The 15,010-nt window shown below is 41.2% G+C and overlaps 1 protein-coding gene across 1 annotated transcript; it reads left to right on the top strand.

Annotated features, from left to right (window-relative positions):
* Window positions 1–585: 585 nt before the first annotated feature.
* Window positions 586–5,955, top strand: LOC131687165 (uncharacterized). Its single transcript, XM_058971219.1, has 5 exons — window positions 586–798; window positions 1,213–1,312; window positions 1,532–4,590; window positions 4,646–4,665; window positions 5,133–5,955. Exons 1-5 carry the CDS (start codon window positions 586–588, stop codon window positions 5,953–5,955), a joined length of 4,215 nt encoding a protein of 1,404 aa, XP_058827202.1.
* The last annotated feature ends 9,055 nt before the right edge of the window (window positions 5,956–15,010 follow it).

Raw genomic sequence — 15,010 nt, forward strand, 5'->3', positions numbered from 1 at the left:
GGTGCCGTGACCAGGATCCGGTGGGAATCTGTTGCTTGCGAAACGTGTTTAAGGTAGGCGCCATTGCGCTTAGATTACCGTACTAAGATCCTTCTGCGAATACGACCGCCATCACAGGACGCCATCATCTGTAATTCTTTTCGACCGCCATCACGCTCGATCTGGACAGATCCAGCAATCCTACTGCCGCAATTTAAATCATACAAGGCCTAGTTCTTTAGGCCAGTAGCTCAATTTATCGTCGATTAGTTGTACTTTGGTGGACTGTGAGGCTGATCACAATCACGGTGGCAAAACTGCATGTACTCAACCTAATTATCTACTGCATGCAATTTCGGAACGGGTTCTACAACGGGACTGACGCAACGTGCATGTGAGTTGCTGTTGGCGATTGCTGATTCTATTTCGTACAAGGCACGCTCAAGCCTTGGACAAGGTTAGTACCTTTCCAAGTTCTCTATCCTCGATCGCCAGTGCTACCTGGTCCTTTTTTCTCAGACAAAATCGTCGACGTTTTTCGAGCCGTTCCATTGACATCGCTAGGACAGTGGTGGTTCTTCACCGCTCCACGCTTCGTTCAACAAAATGGAGGACGACAGAAGAATGCAACAGCTTAACACGCGAAGGACGACTCTGCTCGCTTCGATCAACCGAGCTGATCAGTTCCTCCAAGGATATGAAGCCGACCGGGATGTTTTGGAGCTGAATCTGAGAATCGAAAACCTGGAAGTGTTGTGGCAGGGACTGGAAGAAGCACAAGCCGAGCTGGAGGAGCTGGAAACCACAAACGAAGGGATGGTAAGAAACTTGCAGTTTCGTGCGGAATTTGAGCCGAAACTGTTTAGAATAAAGGCTGGTTTACTTTCTAAAATGCCTCCTCCAACTTCTTCGACTGTTGATCTCCCTCAAACCCCCCCTACTCGAACTGGGTCTGGTCTGGCTGGTCTGAAATTACCTACGATTGCGTTGCCAGAATTCTCCGGCGACTACCAAGATTGGCTCGCTTTCCATGATACATTTCATGCTCTGATTCATTCTAACGTTGAAGTTGCTGATATACAAAAGTTTCACTATTTGCGTGCTGCAGTGAAAGGTGATGCGGCTCAAGTGATCGAATCGATATCAATCAGTGCTGCAAATTACCGCCTCGCCTGGGAGGCTCTCGTATCACGCTACTCAAACGAATATCTTCTCAAGAAACGCCACCTTCAGGCCATGCTTGAAACGCCGCGAATGAGGGAAGAATCCGCCGTCGCTTTGCATGGACTTGTGGACGAGTTCGAGAGGCACACGAAAGTGTTGAAGCAGTTAGGTGAGCCGACCGATGCCTGGAGCACAATGCTAGAGCATCTGCTTTGTACAAGGCTTCACGACGAAACACTCCGGTTATGGGAGGACCACGCTTCTAAATTAGAAAATCCGACCTATACGAACATAGTAGAGTTTCTCCAGAGAAGAATGAGGGTGCTGGAATCCATTTCAGTGAATCATGATTCAGTATCTTCCTTGGCAATCTCTCACTCTATTTCAGGATCAGCACCAAACACTAGTCCCTTTGGTAAACAAAAAAGGGCCTACCCGTTAAAATTGGCCACCCACGCCGTTACTGAAGACTCTACAGAAAAGGTGAATGCTGTCAACCGTCCAGGGGTTCCGTGGCGTCAGTTTAAACGAATGTCTCTCACAGAACGGTTGAATATGGTCAATCAGAGACGTCTTTGCTTCAATTGTTTACGCGGCGATCATTATGTTGGAAGCTGCCCAAGTAAAATCGGCTGCCGCACCTGCGAGAAGCGTCATCATACTACCCTGCACCCTGGTTACGTTGAATGCCCGTCTAAAAGTAATTCAGCACAGACCTCAATTGCAACCGGAAATCGTTTGCAGTCCATAGTCCAAACGAATGTCACGACAGCTTGCAACGTTAGTCTTATTGATGTACAGCTATCCACATTTTCAGCCCAAGTGATGCGGACGAACCATATGTTCATGTTGACAGTTGTTCTCATCATCGTCGATGCTTACGGTCAGGAGCATCTAGCCAGGGCACTACTCGACTCTGCTTCCCAACCAAATGTCATTACGGAACGTATGGCACAGATACTAAGACTTAAGCGTAAGAAGGTGAATGTACAGTTACAGGGACCTGGAGGAATCGCAATACGAGCTTCTGATACAGTATTCACACAAATCCGTTCTCGAAAGGAAGATTTTACCCGTGATGTTGAATTTCTAGTGTTACCCCAAGTCACAGCGGATCTGCCAGAGCAAGATGTACCTGTTATTGATTGGAACATTCCTAAGGATCTTTTTATGGCGGATCCGCATTTCTACATGCGAGGAAAAATTGATATGATCATCGGCCTGCCTCACTTTTTTGCGTGTTTCAAAACACCCGCTCGCATTCGCTTATCGAACGACCTTCCCGAGATGGTGGACAGCGTTTTCGGTTGGATTGTTGCTGGTTCCGGTGATTTGGTTTCCGTTACTCCAGATTTAGTAAAATGCCACACTACAACCGTGTGTTTAACCACGCTGGAGGAAAATTTGGAACGGTTTTGGAACATTGAAGAATTGCCGTCGCGATCCGATTACTCAATGGAAGAAAGGGAGTGCGAGCAGCACTATTCATCTACTGTTGAAAGGGACAGTACTGGTCGCTATACCGTGCGTATTCCGCGCCATCCAGACTTCGATACAATGCTAGGAGAGTCCAAGTCATCAGCACTACGACGATTCAAATTGTTAGAACGGAGGCTAGAACGTGACACCCGATTAAAAGTCGAATACCATAGATTTATGCAGGAGTACATCACATTGGGCCATATGAGACTTCTGCAACCGTCCGAACAGTCTGCTAATAAATGCCTTTACCTTCCACATCATCCAGTCATCAAACACTCCAGCACGACGACTAAGGTACGCGTCGTCTTCGATGGCTCCGCCAAGACATCAACGGGGTTCTCGCTGAATGATGCACTCCGCGTTGGACCGGTTGTACAGGACGACCTACTCTCGATTGTTCTTCGATTTAGAACGTTTCCAGTTGCAGTTGTAGCAGACATCGCCAAAATGTACCGTCAAGTGCTAGTGCATTCGGATGACACTCCATACCAGCGCATTTTTTGGAGATTTGGTGATTCAGGGCCCATTCAAGCGTACGAGTTATTAACCGTAACTTATGGCCTCGCCCCGTCTTCATTTTTGGCAACTCGTACACTTCAACAATTAGCCCGGGATGAAGGTGCTGCATATCCCATGGCTGCACAAACTCTCCAGAAGGGGTTCTATGTGGATGATTGTCTAGGAGGTGCCCAATCAATCGACGAAGCTTTGCAATTACGAGAGGAACTGGACAGTTTGCTCACCAAAGGCGGATTCACTCTGCGAAAGTGGACATCTAACAAGCTCGAAATACTGCAAGGACTTGAACCGGACCAGATCGGTACACAATCCGCACTAATGTTTGCACCAGAAGAATCAATAAGCGCCCTAGGCATTGGATGGGAACCGGAAACCGACAAATTACGTTTTGATTCGAAAATTGATCGAGAGGCCGTAGCTGACACCAAGCGAAAAATTTTGTCATCAATTTCACAATTATTTGATCCACTGGGGTTGATCGCTCCAGTAGTAATTCGAGGAAAAATGCTAATGCAGGAATTATGGCTGCTGCACTGCGATTGGGACGATTCTGTACCAGATATCGTGCAAGAAAAGTGGAACCAATATCAGCAACAACTTCCTAAGATAGCTGAATACACAGTAGATCGCTACGCATTCCTGCCAAATTCGAAAGTCCAACTGCATACTTTCTCGGACGCCTCAGAAAGTGCATATGGAGCATGCGTTTACGCGAGGTCCATCGACAATCACGGTAATATCAGGGTCCAACTGCTAGCATCGAAATCTCGCGTGGCACCTTTAAAACGCATCACGCTTCCCAGGCTCGAGCTATGCGCAGCCGTCGTCGGATCTCAGCTTTTCTCGCACGTTGTGAAGGCACTACAAATGGAAGTTTCAGATGCCCGGTTTTGGTCCGATTCGACGATAACAATTCAATGGCTTCAGGCGCCTCCACATACTTGGAAAACATTTGTCGCCAACAGAGTTTCTGAGATACAAGCCAACACTCATGGGTATCGATGGAGCCATATAGCTGGCAACGAAAACCCAGCTGATTTAGTTTCCCGTGGAATGAGTGTGGAGGAATTTCTTGCAAGTTACCTTTGGAAGTATGGTCCAGAATGGCTTCGACTTTCAGAAAAGCATTGGCCGGAGACTGCTCCTATTCCTGCGGTTTTAGATAACGTCGAAATTCGTAGAGTCGTCGCTCCTATATTACGCACCAAACCATTCACTAATCCAATTTTCTGCCGGTATTCGTCATTCAGCAAACTCGTTCGTGTAGCGGCCCACTGCCTCAGATTTGTTCGTAATATTCGCGAAAAGGCGCGAGCGCAACCTCAGGACAGTACGGTTCAAGGCGCCGGTAAATTATTGACGACTCAACAATTAAGTGATGCTGAAATTCGCTTGATTCAGCTCGCCCAAATCGACGCATTTAAGCAGGAAATAAACGATCTGAAAGTAGGAAAATATGTGTCAAAGCACTCACAAATACGATCTCTGAACCCCTTTATAGACCAAGAGGGTACGATACGAGTAGGGGGGAGGTTAAGATTTTCAGACCAGACCTTTTCAAGTAAGCATCCATGTCTATTACCCAGCTTCCATCCACTATCCCAGATGATTGCCAGAAATTATCATCTGAAAATGTTACATGGTGGCGGCCAATTAACACTTGCTGCTATGCGTGAGCAATATTGGCCTGTGCACGGAAGACGATTAATACACAGCGTCATTAGAAAATGCCTTCCATGTGCAAAGGTTAATCCCGTCCCAGCCCAACAACAGACAGGTCAGCTACCCGTAGCCCGAGTCACTCCGAGCAGGCCATTTACAGTAACTGGTATCGACTACGCTGGACCTCTTTACTTAAAACCACCCCACAAACGCGCTGCCCCAACTAAGGCATACATCTGCATTTTTGTATGTTTTTCCACAAAAGCGGTACATATTGAGCTCGTATCTGATCTCACAACGTCAGCGTTTCTGGCTGCACTTCGCAGATTCATTTCGCGCCGTGGATTGCCAAAGCACATCCATTCCGATAACGGCAAAAATTTTGAAGGTGCCAGAAATGAGCTGAGGGACTTGTACCTGATGTTGCAGAATGATCGAGTGATGGAAGCGATCCAGTCGCATTTGTCCAATAAAGGAATAACCTGGCACATGACTCCTCCAAAGGCACCTCACTTTGGAGGCCTTTGGGAAGCGGCAGTCAAAGTTGCTAAAAAACATCTCCAACGCCAACTAGGAAATGTTCGATTGTCGTTTGAAGACATGGCCACAGTATTGTCGCAAATCGAAGCAAGTATGAATTCGCGACCATTAACACCGATGTCTGAGGACCCGAGCGATTTCACTGCTTTAACCCCAGGGCACTTTTTAATTGGATCCTCGATGCACGCACTTCCAGAACCCGATATACACTGCATGGCCAGTAGCCGTTTAGATCACTATCAGCGAATTCAGCAACTACATCAACAATTTTGGCACCGGTGGAGAACGGAATACCTGCAGGAGCTTCAAAGGGACCATAAAATTTGCAATGCAAACACGGAAATTCTCCCGGGACGACTGGTGCTCATCGTGGACGAATGTCAGGCTCCCCTGAAGTGGCCGCTTGCCAGAATCTTGGAGATCCACCCAGGAGAAGACGATTTGACTCGTGTAGTCACTCTGAAAACCAGTAAAGGAATCATAAAACGACCGATCGTGAAAATTTGTTTGTTGCCGATAGATCCTGCTGAACCGACTAATCCTGAAACGATGCTAGAAACGATTCATCAGGAAACGACGACACCGTTGAGCAGAAACCCCGATTTATAATCGCATCAGAATTAAAAGTGTTTGAATTTATAAATTATGTTAGCGTTAAGTTTCTGAATATCAAATTTGAGTTATGATTAATTGAAATTGACATTTCAAGGTGGTGGCGATGTTCAGGGTAGTATTAATTATAGAAGGTACTAGATTTCACTAACGATATAGCGAGCCCTGCACATTTTTTATTCATTGGTACCTTGGGTACCGCTGCACATACATTGAATTTTGGCATAGAATAGGGATGAACTGTCATGTACAATTACTTCTAGTTGAGCCACCGAGTAATAAAGCTGCGATACGGAGAAGAATAAAAAAGGTGCATTAAACTACGTACCGTTGTAACACCTAGTGAGTCCTCAAAGAAATCCTTTGCCACCTACTGCGCCTGGTGCCGCCATAAGGAAAACTAACTTACCGGTCACAACAATAGGTTATAAAGCAAAAGTGTCTTTGGTACATATGCTAAAAATATCAAAACAAACAAGTTTGCCGAAGACAGTTTTTGAATAGAACGCCTCTGTCAAAAGATAGAATTGATCTATATCGGTTTCTACTTATTTGTTTATTTGTTTAATACTAGAGGGTTTGAGCGTCGAAAATTGCATTCTGCCCCACTGTGTGCCGCCTACAAGGTAGTCCTCGTGTTCTAATGTGCTGGATTCTAAAGTGTGGCAATGTTATTGCTCTCTCGCTCGGTCTCTGTAAAGAACGTGGATATATGGAAAATATATGTAGTCGAAATTTATTACGTAATAAATTTACAGAAATTGAGCGAGAGATCAATATAGCATTGCCACACCTTAGAATCCAGTATATTGTTCGTGTTGTGTTGAGGAGACTGCGCCTGTTAGCTGAATACTTTGTCGGCGAATATCAAAGTGGGTTTCGAGAAGGACGATCAACGACGGACCAAATGCGACAAATTCTGGATATATTGCGGGAATACAACTGCGGATTCACTATCTGTTTGTGGATTGCACGGCAGCATACGATTCAGTAAAACGAAATGGACTGTTGCAGATAATGGTTGAGCATGGTTTCCCGACAAAACTGATTAAACTAATTCGTATAACGATGGATGGGATAAAATCAAGCGATGCGAAGGTCTGATATACAAAGGAACGAGATCGCACATGCTTTTCGGCCTTGCGATCAATATCGACATCATTGGCGTTGATTGCAGTGCAGTGGAAGAGGCATTGTTGCATTTCAAAAGGGAAGCTGCAAGAATCGGACTGACTATAAACTCTGACAAGACAAAGTACATGGTAGTTGGTAGAGAACGTGCAGTCGTGTTGGGTTCTAGGTAGATATCGATGAGGTACGCTACCACAAATTCATATATCTTAGAACCCTTGTGACATATGATAACGATGTTGGCCGCGAAGGAGAAATTCATGTTGCTACTTCGAATATGGTTTACGTAGTCAGCTAAAGTCTCACAGCCTAAGGATGCGCGCAAAATTTGCTCTATTCAAATCGCAGATACTCCTTGTCGCTCTGTACTGCCATGAGGCATGGATGTTGTAGGAAGCAGGATATCGAGTGCTCGGTTTGTTTGGGAGAAGAATTTTGCGTTCAATACCCGGCAGCACAGTAGAAAATGAAGAATGGCGCAGACGCATGAACCCGCAACTGTACCAAGTATACAACCATGCTGACATTGGAAAGCTATCAGCGTGGTTGTATACTTGGCAGACTACAGTGAACTGGGCTTGTAGTGCGGAATGAAGAAGGAGAAACCAGTTAAAGTTATGACCTGGAAGAGGTTGTCGACTTCGGGGCAAACCCCGCTCTCGCTGGCTGTGCACAATTGAGGAAGATGCGCGTGCGGTGGGCGTCCATGGTACTGGCGGTCCAAGATCGAAAAACCTGGAAATCTAAAATACATTCAATTATGATTCGGATTATCCGGATTGTTCGATCACTAGGTCACTAAGATAATGATGACGATTGTTAGTTTGTTTGTGTAAATTCGAAAATATGACAGACGCATCTTGGCCGCCTTTTCACCTAGGAACCTTTGAGAGCCGAGGGACGTTTGGGAGCTGAGGCACGAGCTAGAAACTGGCGAATACTGGTAAGTATTCATCATTCGGCGACCTTGTTATTAGTATAAAAAAACTACAAATACTATTAATAAAATTGTCGACTCTAGTACCATAATGAATAATTACACGGTGCCGCAAAATAAAAAAAAAGAATGTAACTTTTCAAGTGATCCAGAAAAGGTTGCAGGTCTGGTCAAATACAATACAAACCTACGTTTGATCATATTAATATACCCTTAAAACATTGATTTATAGCAAAAAAACTATTTCTCGGGTCTAAAAAATTAGTTACGTGGTCATTTGTTTTGTTCTTGTGTTAAAAGTATTATGCGGTATTTTTCATAACAATCAGTTGAAAAATGGCAGTGTTATTCATTTTTTTTCTCCAAATTATAAACTTGATCGCATGAACTTTTAAGGGTTTCATATAAAATTTTCAAAAAATCGGAAAAACAACGGAAGCTATGATTATAGAATCCGATAGTTCTCGCAATGCCTCACTAATCCCTTAAGAGTTCATGCAAGTAAGTATCTAATTTGGAGAAACAAAAATTAACTTTATCATTCTTAACCGTATTTGGAGATAAACAGATCGTTAAATGCTGAATTAAATCACTCTAAATTTTTAATAAAATAAGAATGTTGAGTAATTTTCCTAATGTTCACGAAAAAATCGCAAAATATTGATTGTTTACAAATTGTTGTCCCAAACTCGCAGAGTATTTTAACCCAAAGAACATAACTTAGCATACCGTTGGAAAAGTTTTTTTTTCAGACCACAGAATTTGAAAATCGGTTAAAAAATAACAGTGTAGATTTTGAGGGAATACAGCATTTTTATACATTATTTTGAATTGCATTTGATGAGATCTTCAACCTATTCTAGGTCAATTGAAACGTACAAAATCACTATACTACCCATGATCGCATAGTTGTCCCGTTTTCTATGGGATTTCCTATCTTTATGGGACTGATATGCGATCATGGGCAGTATAGTACCGTGTTATTTGTAATACTCCAAAGGCAAGAAGAAAGTGAACATTGTGATAATTTAGTATGAAAAGTTAATATTTATATAATACACATTAACCCATTCTGGGCCGACATTTCCCTGGTGCATATACGGCTCCAAAACAACTGTGGGGATCAAGGAGCATGAAAAATCTGATTTAGGTTCTTCTTTCGCAGTGCTGCAAGCTACTCAAAATTTACCATCCGATGCTCAATACAATTTCCCTACAATATTTACAATAATCAAATTGTATGGAAAAAGTAGTCGAAGACAGCTTAAATTGATAGGGTTTATCAGTTTTCAATAATAATTCGAGTCATCATAAATTTATCAAAAATTTATGTTACGCCCTTAACAGAAACTGTCCTTGTCAGAACTGCTTCAGCGGGATCTAGCCAGAGAAATTGCACTTACTTCAGTTCTACGAATAATACGTATATATGGTAGTGCTCAAACGAAATTTAATAATCTCAATAATAAATTTTATAAACTTGTCTTGCTTTAGCCAAAACTTATAGTTATAGATAGAAATGGGTTTAATGGGGTTAAAGGTATTTAAAGTTTCTCTGATCGTTAAGCTAGAGAATTTAAAAAAAGACAGTTGATCGCCAGTAATTCACAAGAATTATATTTTAAAATGATTTGTCCCATTCTTTGATCAGTGTTTTTAAATATGTAAGTTTTGACGTTAAACACGTTAATTTTTTAAAAAAATTGTGATGTATTCAATAGAAACTTTTTAGTAACTTCGCGATTTTTTGTCTTTACATAATATTAAAATTATTTATTCTTGCACTTAAATTTCATACTTTGATTTTATATTTAGGGTAATTATAACTAATATCTTATATTTTATAGAGGATCTACCAATAGCGCGACGCGAACATGTGAGCGGAGTCGTAGCGCCACCTTTCGCGAGGGCATTTATGCGCAGCACTGCCGCCATGAAAAAATATTGACAATAAAATGTGAAAAAGTTCATTTTCATGTAGACATTTTCTAATACTTTTATCATATTTGTTTCATATAGGTGGGATAAAATCTAACTCTTTTAAAAATTCATTATAAAAGGGGCGGCAAATTTAATTTTTTGCCCCGAGCGGCAAAACACCTCGCGCCGCCACTGATTGTATCCATACGATCATGCGTACCAATCTTGAAAAAAGCAGCCTAAACCTGTAGTAAAAAAGTTCATCTGAACTTTAAATCAACGTGTCAAGCCACATTGTATTCATATAACTACGAACGAGCGGGAGTACTGATCGATACATCAATTATGAGAACGTAATCCAATGAAAGCTTCAAACTGCAATAGAAATTTTTGAATCTCGTCCGAACATGGTGTTCATTCGGATGATCATACTGCCCCCACTGGTTCGATCGAATACGTCACGAAGGATAGCGCAAAAAGCAGCAGTGATGCCACAAGTACAGATTTATCTAGAAAGGTACAGATTTTTTAAGCATTTTTGGTACAGATTCTGTACGGTAAGGATTACAGATTTTTGTAAAAAAGTACAGATTGGTACAGATTTTTTTACATGACAGCAAGGTAAAATATTTTAACCGTGCGATGAATCCCGGTAAACAGCAAGTATACGTTGAGTTAGACAGTAGTGATGGCACGAATCTGAAGTGGTGCTGGTATTGAGCTTGAACTAAAGCTGACATTAGAATGTGATATGCGAGAAATCTGCTTCCAGCAAATCAAAAGGATGATGTGTAAGTGAAAACCGAGCAAATTTTCTCGGAGTACCTACGTTTACTCTGACCTGCTTTATTTGAATTCCTGCAAGCAGGTTTCTTGCATCCTATTTAAATATATTACCAGCCCCGTCTCAGCTTCTCGCCGCCACTGCACACAAAGTGGCAGAGAGAATTTGAGCTTTTGTTTTATTGAATGTAGAGCTGTTTTTTGTAGGATTTTGACGTCTTACGCGCAACGCAAAATGCATTACGAATTTCTATTTTGATGGAAAGAAATACATTTAATTTCGCAGATTTTTAAAAATGCATCACATCCCTAGGGCATGCCCCAACTACGACACTCTTATGTCGAAACTAACAGTCAAAAACTGATTGACGTTTGAATATCATCGATTTCAAGGGGCTTATTGGTTGATTTCTGTGGCGATCTAGGAAAAAAGCATACTTTGAAATTCAATGGAATTTTATTATTTTTTTGAATTCATATTCCGGAATGTTTTTAGTGAAATAAATGTGTTGAATGTTTCGCTTTTTCCGTTTAGAATCAATTAGTTTGTGTCGCAGAGAGGTAGGTTTACTAACTTTTGACGGTCATATCTGATGTATTCAATCACATTATCCAATGATTTTTAGCTAGTGGTAACGTAGTAAGCTTGCGCTTTATCGGCTTTTCTGTTTTATGTGAAGGAATTTATCAAAAAAATAATTGATGGAAAAAAGAACACTAATGACATATTTTGTCACAAAAATCAACTTTAAACTGAAAAGAAACACCCAACTTTTGTGTACCGTAAAATATTTCAGTTTGTTTTTTTATTGAAAGAAAACAAAAAATCAGCCTTTCCCTCGGGTAATATTTGCCAGCTGTCAGCTGCCCCAATTAACGGATACGATTCGCTAGTTGGGGCGCAGTCGTGACCCAACTCGTCGCTGTTGTGCTATCTTATGACAAGCGCCATTTAGCACATTTCGAGAAAAACGATTTTTAAAGTTTGAGATTGAATATCTTGAAACTTATAAATGGTATAAACAATCCAAAGAAGACAATTGATGCTTCTATCTGTTCTGCATTAATCTCTCAAATATTACGAAGATCGGTTGACTATGTTGCGAGTTTTTACTATGAATGTAAACAAAAGTCGCACTCACACGTGTCATAGGCGTGTATTGATGACAAAATTTGTATGACGTGTCATAATCGTGCATGGAAAATTTTCCATAGAAAAAAATCATCACTTTTTAACTTTTATTCATATCTTTGGGTTCATATGGTCTATAAACATTCGGTGAAATGCATTTTAAAGGAAATGAGTCAGGGAATCTAGAAAAAATGGTTATTCTCGATTACAGTGTTGCCAAATATATTTTATTTCCAGTTCGCAAGTAAAACTGTGTTTTTCTCACAACTCGTATAATTTTCTTTCGAAAATGTTTATGCCATTTTGTTCCTCAGACATTTTCACACATAAAACCGTCTAAAACTTCAATATAACTTGAGCCAATCCCTAGATATAGTGATTTGAAGCAAAAAACTCACAATTTCTTATCATGTTTCTAGCTATATCTAACTAACCAAGCAGAATTTCAAAATTCTGAAAACGCCACTTTGTAGAGATTTTTCAAACAAGTAATGTGGCATATCTAACTCAGTTTACCCCAAAATGGCGTTTGTCATAAGATAACACAACAGCGACGAACTAACAAATTTGCGCTGTATTGACATTACCCAATCAAACTCATTCGGAATTCTAATTAGTTTCTTGCGGAATTCCAGCTCAAATAAAACAACCGAGTCAGAATGTCTGGTTGATTTTCCCAAATGAAAAATATCTATAAGAAAAATGATTTTTTTAAAACAACCTTATTGTTTGGGTACAGAATCCGGTGCAGATTTTTCTATGGAAGAGTACAGATGGAAAAGATTTTTCAACTCCCGGTACAGATTTAATTGTGGCAACACTGAAAAGCAGTGTGTGAAATGAAATCAGCAGCCGTTCGTGCGTTCGCAAAAACGGTCGACATCGTCAGTCGTTCCAACCTTGTCGACACGGTTCATACGCACAGTTATGAGTGTGCGAATAAGGTCTGTGTTGGTCTAGCGCATCAATAGTGATTTTTTATCTAACCTTTGTTTATTTTTTTACAAAAATACGGATTTTCCAATTGTGTATAGTTGAAATACCAAAATAAAATTGCAATCAATTTTTAATTTTCAATCGATTGGGCGATAAGGGACCCAAATCCATTAATAAAGAACAGCGCTACAGTTGTACTTAGATCAAACGGTATACATATGCACATCCTATAAGCTACGTATATCGGCCCTAGTCAGACACGATACGGCACAACTCGATCTTTGGATTTTTCTTAGATAACGAATATGTTGACTACAAAAATAAAGAATAATGTTGTTTATGGTATGTCGATGCACTACAAACACTTCACACTATGGTGCATCAACAATCAAGTGAATCCATACATCACAAGGTCGTGTTGCAAGGAATCGTTTTTATCAATTGGTGATGGACATGAACGTGATGTTTGAAATCTTGGCCTCAAAGACATTGCGGCCTAGCAGATGCCACCATGCTTCCGACTCATCTATGTTCAGTTTCATGCGCATTGCGCAATGAATGAAAATAATGTTAGGGAAACTGTGGGTAAAATGGTAGCCAAATCAAGTCAATGTTTGTTAAATTTAAAGCAAATTTCACAGAAACCTGACCTGTCAAGTATTCAAAGTACATTGAAACCATTTCTTTTGATAAAAAGCTGTTGAATGTGAAATAAATACGATAAAAACCAAAATCGGCGTTCATATTTATCGCTGGTGTTAAATTCGAAATGTAGAAAATAAGATCTTTTGAGGTGAATTTTAATTTTATTCTGAAAATGGTGTTTCATCATGGTACCGTCAACCGGGTTGACTTTGATCAGCGGGATGACTTTGATCACTCGAAACTTTTTTCCTAGATCGCCTATTAAACCAGAATAATCTACCGAATCATTTGAATTTTAACTGATTTTTACTCTCGACTTATAAAATACTGATTTGTTATACTTTTTGAGTATATTGTGTAAAGATGTTACAGATAGAGCCTGTTGAATGGCTGAAGTTGCTCGATCACGCTAATGTGTAAAGCAGCAATATTTAGCCCTTGTGTGACGGTAGCGCTATATGCGACTAATAGTCGAACTATTGCACCTCTTAGTCGCGAGAAAAAAATGCATCAGGTGGTACTCATGGTCATATCTTTAAAAAAAATCTTTGGACATGATGAGTCCGCGAATTGGTGTTGGTGGGAATGCGAATAGGTGATGGGTGAAATAGGAAAAGATTTCTATGGTCTGAATAGCTATTCTTTCTCGATTCGTTCGGCGTACCAGTAAGACGGCTTTAAGCTGCGAAAAAAGTGAAGTTAGGAGAAGCTATCGGTTAGAAGTAACGGAATACCGTTCGAATTCGTTACGTAAGTTCAATTTAAAAAAAGCAAGATTGTATCAAGTTAATATTTTAAAACTTATAGATCGAGAAAAAGAGAAAAAAGTGGAAGTTAACAGGCCCATGTGCGGGATAGTGTAGCTCCTTTTGTAAGTCGGTAAAATGTCTATAACAGTGGAAATCTCTAAATAAGTATTTATTTCAAAATGCTAGATGAAATCCTACACAGTGTTAAGGACCGCCAATTAAGTCCAGCACTTAATAGCAATTTTGCTCGAGGTTCAGGTAATTTAACCATCGTCATGTGTGATACGCCATTTTACCCTACCGCTAACTAATGCGCACATTATATGTTCTCGCTTGAAGGATCCTTCAAGCGAAGGTGTTCCGTCCGGGTGCTATAGCATCCAAGCAGGAGTAGGGGATAGCGACCAGCCACGCTGTCTCTGGAGACGTTCCCGAAGCCTGCCGGCTTGTAGCCTAGCTCGCCGTCGGGCCAGTGTTCGACTCCCTCGCCCTGCGGGCCACCCAAAGGAGAACCACGCCTTTGGAGCTGATTCACCGGCCACCACAAGTCGGGCATCAGCCACATAGCCTCGAAGCAACACCCTCTCGAGAGGCAGGAATCAAGCGTCGTGATCACGATCAGCCGATTGAGCCGCCGGCACGGAATGATAAGTCGGTATTTTCGCCGCCGCTCAGCATAGCAGTTAGTCGAGACACTGACAGCATCGGTGTCAATGTGGTAACAACGATTACAGCCGCCTCGCCTCAACTCTGAAGGAAATCACCGTGGACGAATAAGGTCAGATCTGCACATTGTAAAACTTTTGTAAATATAGCAGT

This window comes from Topomyia yanbarensis, chromosome 3, assembly GCF_030247195.1.
Source record: "Topomyia yanbarensis strain Yona2022 chromosome 3, ASM3024719v1, whole genome shotgun sequence".
Taxonomy (NCBI): Eukaryota; Metazoa; Arthropoda; class Insecta; order Diptera; family Culicidae; genus Topomyia; species Topomyia yanbarensis.